This window comes from Falco punctatus, assembly GCF_963210335.1.
Source record: "Falco punctatus genome assembly, chromosome: 14".
NCBI classification, from domain to species: Eukaryota; Metazoa; Chordata; class Aves; order Falconiformes; family Falconidae; genus Falco; species Falco punctatus.
Genome location: NC_137594.1, coordinates 12699569 through 12720130, shown reverse-complemented (window position 1 = coordinate 12720130; position 20562 = coordinate 12699569). Strand labels below are relative to the sequence as shown.

Below are 20562 nucleotides of genomic sequence, written 5' to 3'. Positions count from 1 at the left end.
GTTTTCTTGAGGGGGGTTGGTTGTTTTGTGTTTTTAATGAAGGAAATTATGAAGTTAAATAAAACTTTGTTCTCTCCTTCCAGAGATTGACGCTTATGGCTGTATTCATAGCAACATTTCTCTTTAGCCTGACTTGGCAATTTAATCAGTTTATGATGCTGATACAAGCATTAGCATTATTCATACTGGACTGCTTTGACATGCTTCCCACAGCAAAGGTAAGGTTATGTTTGGAAATAACCAAATATTTTTCTTTTCTATCATAAAGCTGACAGTTCTGGACATATTTTACTAACCAGTGGCCTGGATGCCCAAAGTGATGCAGATTGTACACTGTGCTGCTTTGTGCTTTTAAGTAATCACAGTGTATATACTGCAAGTGTAAGAATGAATAATCAAAACAACACCATTTCCGATTCGCTTTTCAGCTGATTTTATTTCACTTTATGTAATTCACTTCTATTGTTTAATTTTTGTTTAAACACAGCCATGTTTTGACACTATTAAGGAATTGCTTTTAAACACCATCATAACGGTTGATCTAATACCACAGCTTAAGCATGACCTCTGGAAGTGGCCAGGGGAAAAAAAATAGCATAAGAAGACTTTGCCTAAGCTGAAGTCATAACAATGTATGAATCTTGCCTCAAGTATTGTGCATCCTTGTTTGAAAGTTTGGTGTAGCACTGTACCACAAAGAGAAGGAAGAAGATAGACCAGATTGCTCAAGAGAAGTGGTTATCTTTCATACACTCAAACCCACTGCAAAATAACAGCATTGTCACTGCTTTGTTGCTGAACTGAATGAGCCAAAAAGTAAAACAAGTGTTCCTAAAAAGATACGGGATCATTCACAGTCAATCTTAGGAAATAGAAATATGCTGTATAAGATGGAAACATTATCTTTGAATTTAATGTCACTGTGAAATTCTACTGAGATGATTTTAGCTCTTGTAAAAGCTCATGCTACTTGAAAAAAGTTCTAACTTTACTTTAAGGAAGGGTGCAGTAGGGTGAAGAGTTAATTCTCTTCATTAAAGTAATTTAATGTTAAATTTGAAGCAGACTTGAATATTAGTAATTGTATTAATTTAACTGAAAATTATTATGGTGGCTGCATATGAAGATAAATGTAGTTTATTTAACCGTTTCTAAACTCTTCATTACATCTGCAAATGTAAGCTGAGGTTAGCAATTAGTGTGACTAATCTCAGCTACCTTAAAAGTTGGCAAATTACCAGCTTCATCCTGAATTATACTAAAATGGACTTACTGCACCACTCTTATTCCATATTAGTTTTCAAAAAAGTGCTGCTTAAAACAATTGAAGTTTGTTGGGCCATTTGATACTGACACCACTGCTGTAATACAAGACTGAACTCAGGATCTTTGTGTCAGGTAAAATTTATATTTTGGTACCGCTGTATCAGAAAACCAGCCAGTTCTTACTGTTTGCATTCAGCTGAATGTTCATAATAGTTTAGCATAGCTCAAAAAGGACTATACTAAACTATTAGAAAAAAGTTATAGAAATCAGCTGATGTTTGATTGCTGAATGGCACTGAGCCATTACTCTTTAGTCGTAAAGACATTAGAGAGGATACAGAAATACTTCTTTGACTAAAGAAAATACAAAACAACTTCCAAATATTAAGTAATTCATGTTTTCCTCACTCTGCAATTGTTTAACGTACCTGCTTTATTATAGCACCAGGCTTCCCTAGGTATAAAATACTAACACAACTAGGTCAGGACATAAAGGTAGAAAGGATATAGTAATGGCTCTAAGTGTAATGATTTAGTGCAAGATGATTTTTTTTTTTGTAGAAATAATTGATGTTGAAATCATTTATAAAACATATGCAAAGAAAAGCAGCTATGACTATAAAGTTTTGTAGGCATAAAAATCTCATTATTGTTGCAGGTTACATGGCTCTATATCATTCAGATTTCTGGATTACTGCTAGTCTGTGTCCTACAGTTCTTTAATTCCATGATTCTTGGATCATTACTTATAAGTTTTAATGCTTCTGTCTTGATAGCAAGAACAATCCAGGTAGGTAATAAAAATATTTTTGTACTACTAAATAGAGAGTGTGATTTATATAGGTAAATGAGTAATTTATATGCATTATAATCTTAAATTACTAATACTAATTAGAGAAATTACTATAGCGTAAAGCAACAAAAACATTGCATGATCAAATAATGAATTCAATTACACTAACTACAGCATCGCCAAGCATATCAGACACCATAATTCTGTGATTACTATTAACATTTAGATTGTGCAAGTTGCAGTTTGCATCCTGCAAAAAAATTGCATAAATGGACTTTACACCTGTTTTAGCAGGACTTGTCTTGGATTTATGGATCTGCCTCCACCAAAATATTCTATGAGAACTAGGTACATTCAGCTTACTGATATCTATTATTTCTTTCAAAGATTAGGATTTTTTTCCCGTATTTACAGTTACCTTTTTTCTGATACTGGCATTGACAACAGCCTCTAACCATAATGTATGAACTTACAGGGCCATTCCTGCTGTCTGTCACTCGTGACTTTTAAAATCAGGACTGTGGTTTTTATAGATAGATAATGTCTGGACTTATTCGAAATTGCTTGTGAGCAGCCAAAGAACCATTCGTGTATTTGCAGCTTTGAACTGGAAAATTGCTCCAAAATTCTATCAGCTGACAGTTAAAGCCAAAAGACAGCTTTGCCATGTTTAGGTGGAAGGTCTAATGAATATTTATTTCAAAAGGCACACGATACTACTGAAATCAGGGGAATCTTGGAACACAGCCACAGTTTCACTGGATGCCAGCAGTTCTATAAATGTAATAAAAATGAATAAAAAAAATTCCTCTGAAGGAAGGCGATTTGGCTAGTTACAAAACTCTGCCAGATCACTACCCCAGGGAGTTCTTATGATATTGTCCCTTCAGTTTTGTTGGAGAAATGTATCTTTATTCTGGATACTTGGTTACATATATGTTTTTGCTTACATAAACCTAATACAAATTTGATCCTTATCAGGCCTAGAAGGTAAGCTATTTCAAAATATCTGTGTTGCTTTTGTTCCTAATACGTACAAAAAAGTACTTCAATACTAGTATTTTCTTCTTTCTAGAAAAACCTAAAAAAGGGCGGCTTGCTTAACAGGCTTGGGAAACTTATCATCCACGTACTATTTGTCTTGTGCCTGACTCTCATAATAAATAAATTCATCAAGGTAAGCAAATAATTTTTAATATCTAAAGTTACAAAATATATTATGTTAAAAGCTATTTGTTACAATCTACAGTAATATTAAATGAAAACTGCAATGAGATTTCACTGCATTTCAGAGACTGCATTTTAGAAATTACTGGTTTGCTAATCTTTTTGTTATATAGATTTTTAGAACATATTCTTAAAACTTCATAAGTTAATAGCAAATAATCAAGTACATATTTGTAATTTGATGCTCACCTGTAATTTTGTAACAACTGTAGATTTGTACTGCATTCTGATACTGCTGAGCATTTGCAAAGATTTTAATTGAATTTACATTTCAATGAATGCCATTAAAAATGAATACTTGTTATAAAAATGTTGTAGACCATACCATACTTCTAGTGGCTTCTTGTGCACAGAGATACCTGCAAGCATTAGTGACAGTAACATTTTTTCTGCTTTTGAGTTTTGGTCTTTTCAAGAGATCTGTATCAGCAGATAAAAATTTAGTACACATGGAAATTAAAGTATCGCAGTAAGATATGATAAGTCGTTGAAAGAAGCAGTACAGCTAAAACCAACTTGTCCTGGGTAATCTTTATCCGTAAATAAGAAACTAACCCTAATAGATATTCTAAAAAGTAAGTAACTGCGCCTTTGGACCGCAGGACCATAATTAGAAACTCAATGCTTATCTTATTGCAAAGCACCCTATCTCAGTAAGCCTGTGTTGCTTCACAGTTTCATTTAAATGATGAAAAAACTGTTTACTGGGTGAAGGTTAATTTATAATATGATTTGCTTTCCTTTTTCCCACTTTGTAGAAAATTCTTAACCTTGAGTCAGATGAACATATATTCAAATTCCTGAAGGCAAAATTTGGATTTGGGGCAACAAGGTATGATTTTGCTGCAATTTTGCTGTTCCGTATGACTTCATTAAGTGAAGCCTGCAGGTTATTCTCATTTAGAATCTTGGTGATATATTGATGGATATTTTCCTTTATAATAATCTACACAACTGTAGCTTTATAATTTTTTGGGAAAAGAGAGACTTTGGTCCTTTTTGACATCAAGTTATGAAATACATGATGACAGGGTTTATTCTTTTTTCTTCAGAGATTTTGATGCTAACCTGTATCTTTGCGAAGAAGCTTTTGGTTTACTACCATTAAATACTTTTTCAAGACTCTCGGATACGTTACTTTTTTACATCTACATATTTGTTCTCTTCCTTATGACAGTTGCAGCTATAATTGTTGCCTTTCGGAACCTCAGGTAAAATATGTTTTTTAAATGATTGACTTTGTAATCAATGTTTTTCAACAGGCTAAGGAGCTGGCAGTTAAATCAGCAGCATTCAGTATTACTTTCCACAGATACTGAGGAAACAGTAGAACATGTAATAGATCAGACAAAATAATTAACTTCCTATTAAAGCTAAAAATGTGAAGGATGTAACGAGACTTAAAGAAACATTCTTCTGTAGCTTCCTTCAAGCTCTTCTGTGTGTTGAAGTTTTGCAGTATGTGCGGGGTTGGTTGGATTTTCTGGGGTGGGAGCAGGGGGAAGCAGGGGAAGGGTGTCTGTATAGAAGACAACATTAGTTTCTTAGTTCATCCCATTTTCCTTGTGCAAAGGACTCCCAGTCAAAGGTTCCCCTGGTGGTATCCTCAAACTGCTCAAAAATGAGCTTGGAATAGTCTGTGCTCTGTGATCTGTGTGAAGAAGCAGGAGTGATGGAGGGGTAGACTGCAACTGTGCATCACTGCTGCCAGTTCTCATAGCTAATCTGTAGGGTTTGGAGGTGTTTGCAGAACACTAGAAGAAAATCAATGAACTGAAAATAGCACTGAACCGCTATTAAAAAAAAAAATGTAAATGGTCCATTATAGACCTCTCACTTCTACATTTACAACCTGGGCAAAAGTTAGGAGTGATATAAAACTTGTTTAAGCAAAAATTCAAGGAGTGTTACGTAGCTAATGCCACTCATTGTAGATTTTATGGAAAACGGGATAAAAGGGGGATTGGGGTGGGTAGGGAGAGGATGAAAGACATTCTGAAACAGTGTTAGGATAATTGTGAAGTCATAGTAATCCGAAAAACATTTTGGTACTATTCAACCAGCCTCTTAAAAAATTCTGCATTAATCAATTTCAGTAACAAACAAAAGGCTCTGCAGCTCTTACTTTTTCTAATCTTAAATGTAATCCCAAACATTAATCTAATCTTTCACAGTGCACAGTTATCTCAATTATCCCCCACCTGAAAAAACAGGGGAGAAAACCCTACACATTTAAGCAGCTTCTTTATTTTGATCAGCCTTTCATGTACATTCACAGGACCAGCCACATCAAGCAATGACCAGTCCTTTCAACATTTCTTCTGTAGATTTGCTTCTAATCTATGGCTTTAGTAGCATCCAGATATACCAGCAACCCCCCAAAAAACAGTTAAGTTCTTCTCTGATGAAAAGTACTGTGAACCCTGTGGGAACAGCTGTTTCAAGCAATAAACCAATGCCTTTCTGCTAAACCAGCTTGTTTAAACCCATTGCATTTCCAGAAAACTAAACAAGAAAATAAATACCTGTTGCTGCATCAAGTTGGTGCTGTCAGGCCTCATTGTATCCCAGATACAATAGAAGGTTGTGGACTAATAGCAGTAGTCTTGCCCTTTAGCATCAGAAGGATTAAATGCTTTTTAAAATACAGATAACTATATGAAATATGTTACAGAATTTAATGTAACACTTTTTTCCCCGTTCTGTTTAATTAGTGGTTCAAATCGAGTCCAGTTCATGGAAAAAATGGAAGAATGCACAATAATACTGAAGCCTGATGCTGCTTACAACTTAATTCACACAGTTCTTTTTGGATGTCTGGCATTAAGCACAATGAGGTAGATGTTTTTAAATTCTACTAAAGGCTTTTTTAGATGGTTGAGTATATTTTTATAAAAGTGACCACAAGCTGATAGGATCGTGAACCTTCCTTCTCTCCCTGGTGTGTTTCTGCTTGTACACTGGGACATTTCCCAAAGTTCTGCCAAAAAGAACATGTAGAATTTTGGGAGCAGAGATGTTCTCAAGAGCACATAGCAAAGTGCAAAGTCAGCCTTTTACTCTGTTATCTCAGACTCCTGAAAGTCCAAAACTGTGTTAAGAATTTCCATAACATAACTGCCGTCATCAATGCAGCTTAGCAGAGCTCCAGATGATCAGCAAAAATTTGTCTGTATTCTTGCAGAATGAAGTATCTCTGGATATCTCACATGTGTGTATTTGCATCTTTTGGCCTGTGCAGTACGGAAGTATGGAAACTTATCCTGAAGTGTATTCATCTCTACACATCGCAAAGGGTTAGCACTATACTTAACAGCGTTTCATGTAATTTGGTTTTGCTCCATATCTAAACCAAATCAAGACTCAGAATTATAAGACATCTGAAATTAATATTGTTTGTAGTCCTCTTAAACTGGATATCTCTGAAGTATATTTATATAAATTTGGTAAAAATGTATTTTCTAGTGGGTTATGTGTTAAACAATTCCATTTGAATACACTAGATGGCAATATAGATGTGGCTATGAAAAATAACCACAATTTTACTAAAAAAAGTCTTACCATATTAAGAAATGACCAGTGGTCTGAGAAGACCTTTACAGTCTATATACTGAATGATGCAGTGTTTTCCACTTTGTAGAAGATAGATTTAAGTATACAGATATAAATCCATCACTTGTGGTGGGTCTGTTCTTGTGGATGGGTTTTCTTGACTTGAAAACATAATCAGAATACGGTCTTAAAATTCAAACTGTAAATTCCACTGCATGATAAATATGTCAGATATCAATACATTAACATTGACCCTATCCAAATAAATGTATCATCAGAATAACAAATATTTTTTTTATTATTTCTTTTAGACACATGTGATTAAGTATTCTATACCAATAATTACATTACTATTCATTTCATATAAGGTAAGAGGTTTTTTCCTCAACATTTTTGCATTTTTTTAGTTGCATGGAATTTTCCTTTTCTCATAAAGGGATGTTGTTTTATAAATAATTGCATACCAGATTTGTAGCTGAATTTTAAAAAGTGAGATAGACTACCTGAAGTGCAAGTACCTTTATGCGTATGAAACTGTATGTAAAAGATCAGTTGGGCTCATTTATTCCAAAGTAGTTGTTCATAGAGACAAATGTTTGTCTGACCGTATATGTAAGTTATCAGTTGTTATTTAAATATATACTTTTATGGCAATGTAAGTTGCCTGTTTTGGTTTTAACTAAGTTGCAGATAAGATGCAGATTGTGAAGTTGTGTAATGATTCATTGTAGGAGCAGAAATAATCACAACATTCTGTACTGCTGTGCCTCATCTCGTATGTTTTAAAGAAACGTTTACACTAGTTAAGTACTTAGATTATCTTCTGTCTGTCCCAGAAACAAACTATTACTGTGGTCAAACATTTAAAAGTAAATACATAAAACGTTTAAAATAATAACATTACAAGATTATTAGTCTGTTAGTCTGTCATAGCAGTGAGACTTAGAACATTAATTTAACGGGCATACCATTCTTTTAATCTGTATTTACAAAGACAAAAAATTCAGATGCTGCTTTGATGGAGAAGTTATGTCTGCAATACCTAGGATGAGATGAGAATATTTCTGTTAAACAATTACCTTCAGAGAAACTCAAGGTGAATTTCATTATTAAACAGGCAGTAGTAAAGCACAACCGTTAAGCTGCTAATAGAGTTCACTCTGAAAATCTGTTCATCCCTTTAAAACAGTGAAACGAAAAGTCAGAAAAGACTGTAACAGTTTATTTCATAAAGTTACACTGATGTATTCCATTTACATTTTCTTATTATTCTGCTAGAAGACTTTTTAGGATTCCTTCCCCCCCCCCCGTTGGTATGCTCATTAGGAATGTCATTTACCATTTTCATCTTCTCTGAAAAATGATAGAAACAATGCCATTTCTTTTGACATTTCTGATGTCAAGAGTATGACATTCTGATAGTCTAATGTGACAAGTCAACTCGGAATAATTTTCCTCCCACTTTTCATAAGCAGATACAAAGTTCCTAAATCCTGTCAGATTAAATGCTGAAGTCCACAGAAGTCACTGATTTTCATAGGCTTTAGGTCAGTCATTACTTGTACTCAGACTACCTGAAAAGAATCGTTTGTTTCTTCTAAATACAGGAAGTATTTTTTATTGACATTAAAAATATCATTTTTCAAAGTGCTTAGTGGGAATAAAGAAATACATTACTTCTCTATTCTTGCAGTTCATCTACGAGAGGAATGGGTATCTGTGTGTGTGTCTTTTCCTGCAAAGCTGTAGGAGTTCATGAGCCTTCAGGAAAGAAGCCCACCTGACAGACAGATAAAACTTTTTACCAGATTCACTGGCAATGGTCAGAATAAAAATTCTTACAGAGATCCAGAAAGCATCGATTGCTTCTGTGAGAATGTGTTTACATATTCTCTCTCTAAAACCTTTAGAAACAAACCAACAGTGCAAATAGATTTCTCCTTTCCAGATAAAAATTTATCTGTTCGTGCACTGTGACTGCTCAGATTGCGTGAGCAGTTTGCATATTCACCACCAAGTTAACTGTCATCACGGCTAGTTTTCTTGAACTAGTAGTGGGGCAATTTTGTATTTCGTTAACTGTTATGGTTACATTTGTCAGAAGCACTATTCATTAGTGCCATTCCTCAGAATAGGAGTTTTATGGGATTATTAACCTAATCCTGAATGAGCTAATGAAAGCCTCTTTTGAGGCATGTGGTTACTACAGTCCAAAACGCACCACTTGAACAATAATTTATTGAGATAGAGATGCAGCTCCAATGCTAGCTATTTCAGATTTCAGGTAAGGTATGTTTTGAGACCTATTAAGACATCTATATTTCTATTTACACAGGTTTTCTTCATCAGTATAGTGCAAAGATCTTTCAGATAAAATAAAGTGCAGAAGTATTTCCATGCATACTTCAGCTGTACTGCAGATAACACATATATAATGCAGTACAAAGTATTACTTGTTTCACTTTATAAGTAATTTCAACTATATCTGTGTCCATTGCATTTAACTTCTAAACAGAATAATACCCATCAGTTTGTGTTTGTATGGCAGTCATTCCTAAAGAAATTGTTGGTACGTAAAATTAGTTCCTGAGCTTCATCAAGTCTATAGATACTAGTTTTACCAAACGTGTTGGTTTTTCTTTGCTGGTATCCATTCATACAATTTCTCAAACTGCATTTTTATCTTCGTCGTGGCCGAGTCCTTTTGCTACAAATATACATTTATTGCAGCACATAGTGCGACATATGCTATACTGAAGAGCTCCCTGTATGTACTGTGTGTATCCTTTAAACCTAAAGTTAGTAAGCTTGGCAGGCTGTAGAAGAAATGACAAAAGAAAAGGTCATGTTTATTTCTATTTGTAACACCTAATCCTGTTTCTCTAAGGAGATTCTTAATTTTCATCTTAGGCCAACAGTAACTATAAATAACTTAGTAGTACTTGCTTTTCACTTACGCTCAGAGGCCAGAGAATTAATGCTGACGCTTTTTGAGTTCAGAATAAGTGTCCTTGTATTTGAGAAGTACTGAACTCCCGTAATCATCAGCGGACTGTTCAGCACGTCCACGTTTGTGGCCAGCGCTGTTGCCTAACTCTGGACTTTGAGGGGAAAAGCGGCAAGCATCTCTGGGTTCTTATCACAGCCATTGAGTTAAAAATTGTCAAGTGTATGTCCTCAAGATACATATTTGGGGATAGTAACTATTAGTAAATCAAAGTACACTGAAAACGCAAAGTACATCAGACATTCAATAAGAAAAACTTAAGTATTTTAAGTTAAGAGCTGTGTATCTGAGAACCGCTATAACTGGTGATTCTGTTCCTTCTGGTCGTCTGCTGGGAGCTGCAGACCTCAAATAATCATTTAAGAATGAAATCCATGATCATGAGCCAGAGGGCTAACAAGTGCGAAAGAGAAGGCTGAAATCTTTCTACAATGTAGAGAGCTGGGATAATGTTTTCACTCACAAAAAATCTAATTTTACTCCTGAAAGTTAAAAATTGTCTTACGTCCACTAAGAAGCTAGGGTGGGGGAACAAACAACAATCTTAGTACCTAAATCTCCTAATAATTGAATTTTTTTTCTTTAGTTATGTCATCAAGTTCAGAGTTTATTTCATTAATTTTTGTAGATTCCTGGTCTCAGTGATATTTTTCAATTAGTAATTACATACCTTAGGAAAAACATTCCCTGTTGCCAGTTTAGAGTATGCCAGCTTTCTATTTTCTTGAGTTTCTTTTGGGTTTTGATACAAGTCAGCAATAACATGTCACATTACCTCTTCCTATGCAAGCAGTGAAACCTTTAGGAAATTACAAGTCCTTAAGGTTTTTCCAGTCCAGAAAGAAATCCCTGTGTTGCTTCTTTAAGCTAGCTGACAACAGGCTGCTTCTCCTGAAGACTTAGACCGCAGAGACAAGCACATTACAAGTTGGAAACCTCTTTTACCTACCACTCCGTGCTCTGAACAGTTTGTTACATCCCTTTTTATCCATTTCTTCTGTCACAGGACACTTTTCTTAATCAGACATATACTGTATTTACAAGACAGAGTTGTGATATCAGTGCTATTGGTCCATATTTTTGTGTGCTTTCCTTTTTATTTACCTTTTCATTGTTATTCTGTTGTGTTTGGAATTCCTGAAGTTCTTCAATTTTTGCTTGACTTGACTAATTAAATACGGTGTTATCTGAAAATCTTGCTACCTCAGAATTATCTTTCTAAATGCAGCAGTAGCAAGCCCCACTACCAAGATTTTCCACTGGTGAAAACTGCTTGTACTGACTCAGAAGTTGCAATAATGTGATACTGTGACTTGAAAAACCTACGTAGACTAGTTAATGCCATATGATAATCCCAGCATTTGGTAGTTTGCAGCATGATCTAGAAGCAAAGCAGAGACCGTTTCCTTCTGTCTCCACCCTGAAGGACTCCCGACTCTCAAAATGTTTAGCTATTCAGTAATGAAGAGAAGATGAAATTTTGATTCATTACAAGACTCTACAGTCTCATTTCACAGCTGCTTAATTTATTTACTAATCTCTCGAGAGCTCTTCTGAAGAGCAGAAATATGTCTATTACAGTGTTACTGTACTTCCCAAAAACTCTAAGATTGTGATACTGCCATAACTATCTTTTAGATGTTTCTCAACCTACCAGCCAGTATTACTTTAACAAATGTATCAGGTAAACAGTTAAACTAATAAGTATCTTAATTGGCCCAATTGTATCTCCTGCTACCCAGTCCTCCTACGTAATTAGTTTTAGTTAAAGAATGCATATTTTGCTAAGTGGCTCAGCAGCATCACATTCAAATTAATTCTGAACTCTTGGATGGGTATTATCTAAATTGGATGATTTATGGCTTTTTAGATTATCGGGTGGGTTTTCTTACACTTTTTCCTGTGACGTTTCACTTTGCAAGCCTGCAATCCCTATTATCTAAAGAGGGTAGGTTTGGAATAGGCTTCACCACAACATCCTCTGTAGTAAAGACTGATGCAAAGCAATCAGTTAGTCATTAGCATTGTCATTATCTCTTAATTGCTTCTTTTTGTTCTTGAATGTTCACAATCTTAAACAAGAAATCCTTAAATAGATCTGTGTTCTGTTAGCTTTTTGGGGGAGGGGTAAGCTTTTCAGAATAAATTTCAATCCTTATTTCTCTTGTCTGGATTCGATTTATGTATTCTTTGTCTTAAGTAAATTTTGAAACATTTTCCCCCCAATAGACTCTTGGATGTTGCTGTTCAGTCATACTTTTCTTTTTCCCATCAGTGGTTCTCTTAATTTAGCTTCTGAAATGCCGTTAATGGCATCCACAGCATATCTGATGATTTTAACTTCCAATACAAATAGCCTACCTTTTTTTTTATTTGCTTGCAAGTTGCCTTTCCAAACAACGTTAATTCCTGGGGCCTTTCCTTCTCCTGTAATCGTAGGCATTATTTAATGGCTTGGCTGTTACGTATCGAACTGTTACATGATGCCCCTTTATCTAGTTCCTTTTCTTAAACCTTGTCTGTCAAGAAATAACTTAAAACATTAACATTTGTCCTATAGTCCAGGGAACTGAAGTGGTTCATTGTAAAGTAGCTACAATGCACAGCAGTCCTATTTGGTGGCAACGTGTAGTTTCCCATCAATTTTAAGATGCAAACTGATCTTAACTAACAGAGTTCTGGAACCTTCCTGTGAGCTGTGTATCTGAGAACCGCTATAACTGGTGATTCTGTTCCTTCTGGTCATCTGCTGGGAGCTGCAGATCTCAAATTCTGAAACTGTACTCACACCGCAATGACAGCCACCTGTCTGTCCTAGGAAGGGTAGATATGCTTATGTCTTGGAAGTTATCCATGAGCTGGACAAGATCATTACTGGCTAAGAGGAAATTATGTATTTCAACATCCAGAACTTGTTTTGTTCATTCTGTCATCGGTTTGATTTGTTTTAATTATAGTTCTGGCCAGGAATAATGGATGAACTGTCAGAGCTGAGAGAATTCTATGACCCAGACACTGTGGAGCTGATGAACTGGATTAAGTAAGAGGATTTTTACTCTATTTAAAGTTAAATGCTATTTGTGTAGATCTAATGTTCTTAGTTGTAGTGTTCTCCTTATTTGTCACAGCTCATCAGTGAACTCTGGTGACCCATGGAGATAGTTAAGGATGAATGGGCTATCAGGAGATTAGCATATTAACGGCTGTGGAGAACAGCTCTGTGCAGTCCCCCGGGCTGCTCTGGTTCAGTGTCATGCTGCTGTATTGCATGTGCCTCATGGAACCAGCGTCTGACTATTTGCTCCCATAAGTACACATAGTTTTCCCAGCCAGAAGAGGTAAAATTGGAGGTGTCAGGCTTCTTTCATCATATTATAGCTACCTCTTTACATTAATAGATATTTGCTGTGAAATAATTTTATTTCTTGTTTTTTCCCACCAACCTGATGTCCTTCCCTTTTCAACTTTATTGGCTGTATAGTTGTAGGTGTGGAAAATCTGTATTCTACAGTCTATTTCTTGAACTTTGAAACAATCTAAGTTCTTTATACTTAATAGAATTAATCCCAGCATGTGTTCTAAACTATAAACAAAATTGTAATTGAACTCGAACTCACCATGGCTAAGCACAGGTGCAGAGTCTCTTTCAGGATATGAGTTAATCAGTCCAGCCCCACCTCATCACTTCCACTTTCTCACAGAGCATGGGAAGGTATTTTTTAGGTGGAAACGATTTGGAATACTGCATGTAGAAGATCCTGAGAAAAAGGGCCAGGTAGGAAGTTCTCTGGAGGACTGTGAATCTAAGAGACACGTTCTTTATAACATAGAGTAAAACGAAAAACTTTCAGGTTAAGTTCTGAACAGAGATTTTTTTGAGACTTGTATTTATTTGGAACTCTGACAAAGAGGATTTTTTTATAAAAAAAAAAGAGTTTCATGTTCTGGAGGAAAACATTCTGAAAGTAAATCTGAATTTACTACATTCAAAATTGATCTATTTGAGGTATTTCCTTAGAGCCCTGATTGTGTTTTCATATGCAATGAACTTCAGTGAAACCAGTTGCCCAGTCTGTTCTACCCATAGCAACATTTTTACACTTTGTAGTGCTGTATTTCTTTAATGCATAAACTAGAAGGAGTAATTTAGAAGTAGAATATATTACAAACCTTCAGTGACTTATTTCGAAAGCAGGCCATGTTTTTTACCATCATTTAGAATCTTTGCTGCCATATTGACATGTTTTGGTGACTAATGTTTGCCAGCCAGTTCCATTTAGCACTACTGTTTTATTAAAAGATGGTAAATGTCTGATAGTTCAGGTCTCCTGTGTACAATATATAGAGTTATATATAGATTTATACATAAAATATGCATGTGGAGTTATTCCCAGCCGTGAACTGGATTTGACTGGATCTGATGAGAATAATTTTTCATATGTTCTTAGTGCTGAGAATGCTAAACTAGTGCTTGTCCTCTTTTCATTTTAAGTCATGACAGACAATTACAGAGGGAAATTTTCTACTTAGAATTTATTGTGTTTAGGAATGTTATTGCTGTAAAGAAGAGTTAATTATCTATGCTTTAAATAGAAGTCAACAAAATTTATGGTAAGTTTCTCAAAGTGGGACAGATTTTCTTAAGTTTTGATGTGTAAGAAAAATATTTTACTGTACTAACACTTGATAGTTCTGCTGTAGTTAATGATCTGTCAAGGTTGGTGTCAGGAACTAATCATTCATTATTAAAACTCAGTATGAGAAACTCTAATTTGTCATGTATAGCAGTGAATTAGGAAATACTCATCTGTCTTGCAATCTCTCCACAACAAGAAAACCCTTCTGTCTGCTTCGATCTAAATCATATTAACTTGTCCAAATGCACAGTCTGAATAATAGCCAACTATTAGTCTGTCCACTGTGAAGTGTCCCCAGATGTATTTTTCACTCTTCCCCTTATTAAAATTACCATAGCATTTTCAAGAAGATATACTGGTTTATATCTTTACAGTAAAGTTACTGGATAGTATTGGACTGCATCTATTGCAGTGCACGATTTTTTATATAATGATCTTGCATATCCCAGTCTCTTGCTTTTTCCTACCTACCACCTCATTTTCTTAGCTTTTATTTTAAAATAAATAAATTATAAAAAAAAAAAAAAAGTCAAGAAGGTCCTGCCAGTGACCCAGGGACAGTTCACAGCTGTGTTCCCAGATGGGAGGTATATTAAAATTCTTAGTTTTGGTCTTTCTCCCTAAGACAACAGGAACAACATGCTCATTTGTGGGATGGGGAAGAATATCAGTAGAATGAGCAAATCAATAGCGTGAACTTCCCTACTCTCTTTACTTCTGGTAAGTGTTTAAGAAGCAATGTCTTCTGCCTTTAAAGGGGAAACCTATCTAGAATTGTGGAGTATGTCATAAGCAGTTACCAAAAATTATAGAAAAACTTCCTAGAAATCTCAGACAACAGCCAAAACAGTGGAAAAGTTAACCGAGACTGAGATTTGGCAGAGTATAGTTATACGTCAACTGTATTTGAATCAGGTGTGGGGGACCAGCAGGCAAATTTTTTTATTAGTGGAAACCCCACAAATGTCCAAAAAGCTTCTATAAGGTTACAAAAATGGAATACCCATGTTACAATGGTGGCTCTTTCATTTAGTAATTTATATTAATGGCTATATTTTAATTTTAAGCCAGCTATAAATTTCAATTTTTCTCTTACATGCCTGATTTTCAAGGGTAATCACACTGAATTCAACACATATTCCAGACTTTAAAGGCAATGTTACACCTTTTTTTTTTTTTTTTTTAATTACTGTTCTTAAACTTTTGGGCTTATCCTTTGTCAATGACTGATTTGTCAATAGAATTCAGGCATGAACCTGATAGTGCCTGAGAACTAGGTGTATACCAGCTATGTAGGTGCACTTCTTTATGTGAGAAAAATATGCATGCATAAAATAGAGGCTGGGACTAACAAAAATGCATCTTGTTGCTCTTTTCTTTGTGGCTGTCATTTTCCATTTTTGCAATTTTCAGTCTTTCCAAACCAGAGGGAAAAAAAAGAACCATGACAGTTTGACTGAATATGCTTTACTGCCTGTCATTTGCAGCTTAACTTGTAATATTTGATATAGCATCCTGCAAATAAAAAGACTTTCTTTTAAAGAAGAACAACAAAAAAAAATCTAACGTGGCATGTTTGAGAACCCCTTTGCTTTGTAGATTCATATCACACCCAGGCGCTAGTGAAGGCATAATCTGAAATTTGTCAGATTTTGTGGCTTTGAAAGCCAACTCCGGAGCTGAACTGTGGAGGACTTTGAATAGAAACAGCCATTTTATTTCTAATGATGTAACCTGTAATTGCAACGTTGGCTATTTCTGTAGAGCTTCCTTAAAACCAACTCACAATAATTCTTTAGCAAGTCAAGAGGAAGAATTAGTATCATTTTTAGAGTCTGTGCAAGTAGTTCCTGTAAAACCCTTTTATTTTTAATGAGTTATTCTTAAGAATTTAGAGAATTCTATCAATACTAAAGTGTAGGTAAAAAAGGCTTCATATGATGTATTGTAGCGCTTAGTTTACCTATTAGTTCAGCTGTAATTAACTTGTTGAAAGCTTAGAGCTTCAAAAATAAATGAGATTATTTGTTCAAAATGCCATCAGGTCTGCTTGGAATGACATTTAAATTATGCAATGTAAATCAGTTTGACCTGTAAGTCCTTGTCATTATTTAGTGACATTTCGTACAGAATAAATTGTTTGCAGGTTGGGCAGTGTGGTATGGAGCTTGGCAGAAAGCTATAAAACCAAATTATCCTTTCATTTTATACATCATTTGTTCAGACATTTGTAAAAATTGCTTCGTTTTTCTGTAAGAAGCGTCATTCAGTGGTTGGAAGCGCATTAGCTGCCTCGGACGCAGTTAGGGGCTGACTCGGGTAGGAGTGTTCAAGAAAGCCAGCAGGGAACGTAGGGATCCTCCTGCACCTGGAAGATCCCAGTTCCTTGTCACTTCTCCCTCCAGCGGCTCTTCCACAAGATAAAGGCTCGATAACAGCCACCAGCTGCAGCTCTTGGAGATGTAATTAAGGCGGGCAGACACTGCGTGAAGCTGTGTCACCTCCCAGCTTCCAGGTGTCTGTCCACACCAGTGAAATCCAGTGTCAGGTTTGTGTTCTTGGCATTGGAAGAGAGTGAGGGAGTGTCTCCGATGGCTCGGGTGGTGGCACGCGTCGCTCTGGGAACTGCCCGAGCTGCCCCCACTGAAATAGGGACAGGGGTGCGTCTTCAGGCTGGGATTAGCTAGGACCTCAGACGTGTAACGCTGAGTCTCAGGGCAGTGCCTGCTCCCACCTGGAATACCTGGGTTTGATCTCTAACCAGGACCAAGGGATGAAAGCCAGGTTTTTGAAAAATTAAGTGAGGGTCACTACGTTGCTTTTAAGGTAGAGGAAGAGGAGCAAGTGCTGGCAGAACTCTTAATACCTGATAAATAATGAACGTGCTCAGCTATATTTCACCCCTTCCGGGCAAGAGTGAGTGCTTTTAGAAAGGGGAGGAATTGAGCCCTGCATCTTCTACGTTCTCGACAGGCATTTCTACCAGTAAGTTACAGACCAAGGGCACTATCACCATTTCCTGCAGGCTGTTTCTCGGGAATGCCTCTTTTTGTTTGCTTGTTTTCTTGTGGTTTTGCCTTTGGTACTGGTTGTGAGGAGGGGGTTAAGAAAGTTTCATTCTGCCAGTTTGCGTTATATTGAGCTTTTAAGGAGGGAGAGGTGCAGGATTGCCTTGATAAGGCCAAGTCAGGAGATAAGTACTGCAGAGCATTATAAAATCAGAACAAACACAGAAGCAGACTTCACGCTGGAAGTTTCCTGGCCCAGGCATAAACTCAGAAACATGTTGAAGGTGCTTTGAACATCATTGTTTTCATTTGGGTGCCTTAGCTCTACCAAGCCCCTCTGTGAATCTAGCCCACGTTCTTTTCAGCTTAGTCTAAAGAATTGTGCTTTGCTGCAGATTTACGGGTGAGTCGTAGCTGACAGCGTGTCAGGGCCATTACATTTGCATAATATTAAATTCTATGACAAATTCATTTCTTTTAATGAAACATTTACTTCATGACACTTGCAGCTTTGAATATTTCCAGTAAAAAAAGACATTTTAAATGAGATTAAGTATTTTCAGACTTTAAAATGAAACCGATTTTATAAACTGCTGAAAAACTAGCCTATCAGTAAAGTTAAACTAGCCTATTAATACTATCTCTGTCCTTCCTAGATGAGATTAACTTTCCAGTGCAAGAATTTTTAGGAAAGGTTTGTAATTATTAATTCATTTGCTAAGCATAATAACTTGAAAGGCGATATTAAAGTTTAATATTTGTCTCTTAACATCTTCAAGCCAATCATGGATCTTAAAGACAACTGAATATAGAGCTGCAGGTTCAAAAGGCTCCCTAAAGCACACCCCGACGTGTCACACTTACTTGTCTATTCTAGGTGCCATATGTGGATGTTAGGCAACTATTCACATTTCTTGCTAATTTCATTTTACTTGATTTAGTGTATGCTGCTTTATGTTGTTTTAGTCTTCATAGAATTTTCATGGTTATATGCCTACCTAAGCACTAGAAAACACGCATACTATGACCATTTTTAATTCATCTAGTTCAAGTACTCTGTGGTGCCGTGCATTTTTACTTTATCTTTTTGCTATGCCCTTCTGTTGTGTCTTTACATGTATTTTAGATGGTAAACTTGTTGGGGGGAAGGTAAGCGAAAAATCATTTTTTTCAGTATGGGTATTTAAACCACGCTGAGAAATACCAAGACTCTTATTTTGGTAACAATTCTATACATTGGCTTTGAATTTTGGATGAGATCACAGTACCAGTAAATGACAGCGTTTCTGTGTGGCATCTTCTGCATCCCCCTGCCCCGCATTTTGCAATTTGGGGTGACTTTTTTAGTAATTGACTTCCCACAGTTGTCATAATAGGAGGATTATTGTCTCACGTAACAATTTTCATTCCAAGTGAATGGTGAATGCCAGGACAGTAGCAAGAAGTTTTAGCATTCAGGTTACATTTTGTATAGAATACCTTATATATCAGACACAGATCTAAGTCACAGTAGGTTTCTTGAAATATTAAAAGAATTAGGATACAGAAATCTACGAATATTCAGAAGCTGTATGAACCCAAGAAACATATGAACTATGGAAGTAGTTTGAAATTTTCAGGATCCTGTCTTCCCTAAATTTACTTACAGTGCATAGTAAATTTTTATTTGCAGTTAGAGAGTATTAACGTGATTTATCTGCTTCATATTTGAAGAAAACACAGTTGCTTGAACAGTTGCTCCCTGAATAGAGGAGAGGCAGAAAATATTTTTTCAGTCTTTTTTTTCCTTCTGATCTGTAACAAGCAATGCAAAGATGCCCTTACAGAGAGACTTCCTCAGACTTACCAACATTTGTTTAGGTCAAACACTCCAAACACAGCAGTGTTTGCTGGGAGCATGCAGCTATTAGCCGGAGTCAAACTGTGCACTGGACGGACCTTAACTAATCATCCCCATTACGAGGATAAGAATCTGAGAGAGAGAACAAAACAGGTAAGAGTATTCTGATTGTTTAAGCTAATTCTTACCCACATCAGTGGCTCCATTCCAGAAAACACCGCAATCTCAAATTGGCACATTGCAAATGACATCACGTGCTTTACTCATTGAACTAACTTATTTTCAATACAGTTGCAGAATTCAGTAATTTCAGTGCTTGGGGCATCTGCTAACTCCCTTCTGGCAGCTGGTGTTCTCTCTGAATAACTGTGCCTGGGTACTCAGGCTGGTCTGGCTGCGCTGGTTTGGGTGCTGTTGGTGTTCATACGTCCCGCTGCGCAGTTGGGCTGTTAAACCCACATGGAGCTTTTCCCAATTTGCCTGATACTCCCTTCAGTTTCCAGACTAGCACGTAACGTTTTATGTAGAAATCACCTTGAGAAACTCCAGACAAAGCTGTATATATAGGTATAGCTTAGACATTCTGAAAGCTTTACAGACATCTACCAAGGCCTTCCTGCAGACAGCAGCACCATCCAGTGTTTCTGTAGTCTGCAGCAACACTATTGTGCATCACCCTAGCCGTAACATGGAAACTCAAGTGGCTACTGAATAAGCATTTAATTTTTTTAAAATACTGGATTCAAATCACATGGATTACCAATCTCGGTTCTTTCCGTGGTTTATGATAAAGGAATCGTGAAAGAGCAAACAAAGAAATAATGGTAATGTGTCTTACAGCTTACTTTTCTTCTGTAGATTTATCAGATGTATGCCAAGAGGTCTCCTGAGGATGTTTACAGAATACTGCGATCCTTTGGCACAGACTATGTGATCCTAGAGGACAGCATTTGTTACGAAAGAAGACACAGTAGAGGGTGTCGGTTACGTGACTTACTTGATATAGCTAATGGCCATGTAAGTATTACATACAAGATTTATAAAGAAAACACATTTTGCTTAACTTCTCTTTGAAGTAAAACTATGAGATGAAGTAGCTTGGGTTATTTCCACTCATCATGAGTGTGGGAAGTAAAATCTAATGGAGCCTTTAGACATTCTCAAAATCACGACAGTGAACACTGCTTGCTTTTAAGGGTAATTGTTAATAAAAAAGGAGGGATTCAGCCTGG

General features: G+C 36.1%; 1 protein-coding gene across 5 annotated transcripts in view; it reads left to right on the top strand.

Moving 5' to 3' along the window:
* DPY19L3 (dpy-19 like C-mannosyltransferase 3) overlaps window positions 1-20562 on the top strand; it is a 38040-nt gene that overhangs the window by 13502 nt on the left and 3976 nt on the right. For all 5 annotated transcript variants that reach the window (XR_013923695.1, XM_080365079.1, XM_080365077.1 and 2 more), the window contains 11 exons: window positions 84-218; window positions 1925-2056; window positions 3135-3236; window positions 4045-4118; window positions 4339-4497; window positions 6001-6123; window positions 6471-6582; window positions 7150-7206; window positions 12803-12885; window positions 19351-19483; window positions 20189-20347. Coding sequence is in view for 4 of the 5 variants with exons in the window: in XM_080365079.1 (XP_080221205.1) it covers window positions 84-218; window positions 1925-2056; window positions 3135-3236; window positions 4045-4118; window positions 4339-4497; window positions 6001-6123; window positions 6471-6582; window positions 7150-7206; window positions 12803-12885; window positions 19351-19483; window positions 20189-20347 (1269 nt within the window). In the remaining variant the exon portion in view is untranslated. The remainder of the gene's footprint in view (window positions 1-83; window positions 219-1924; window positions 2057-3134; window positions 3237-4044; window positions 4119-4338; window positions 4498-6000; window positions 6124-6470; window positions 6583-7149; window positions 7207-12802; window positions 12886-19350; window positions 19484-20188; window positions 20348-20562) is intronic.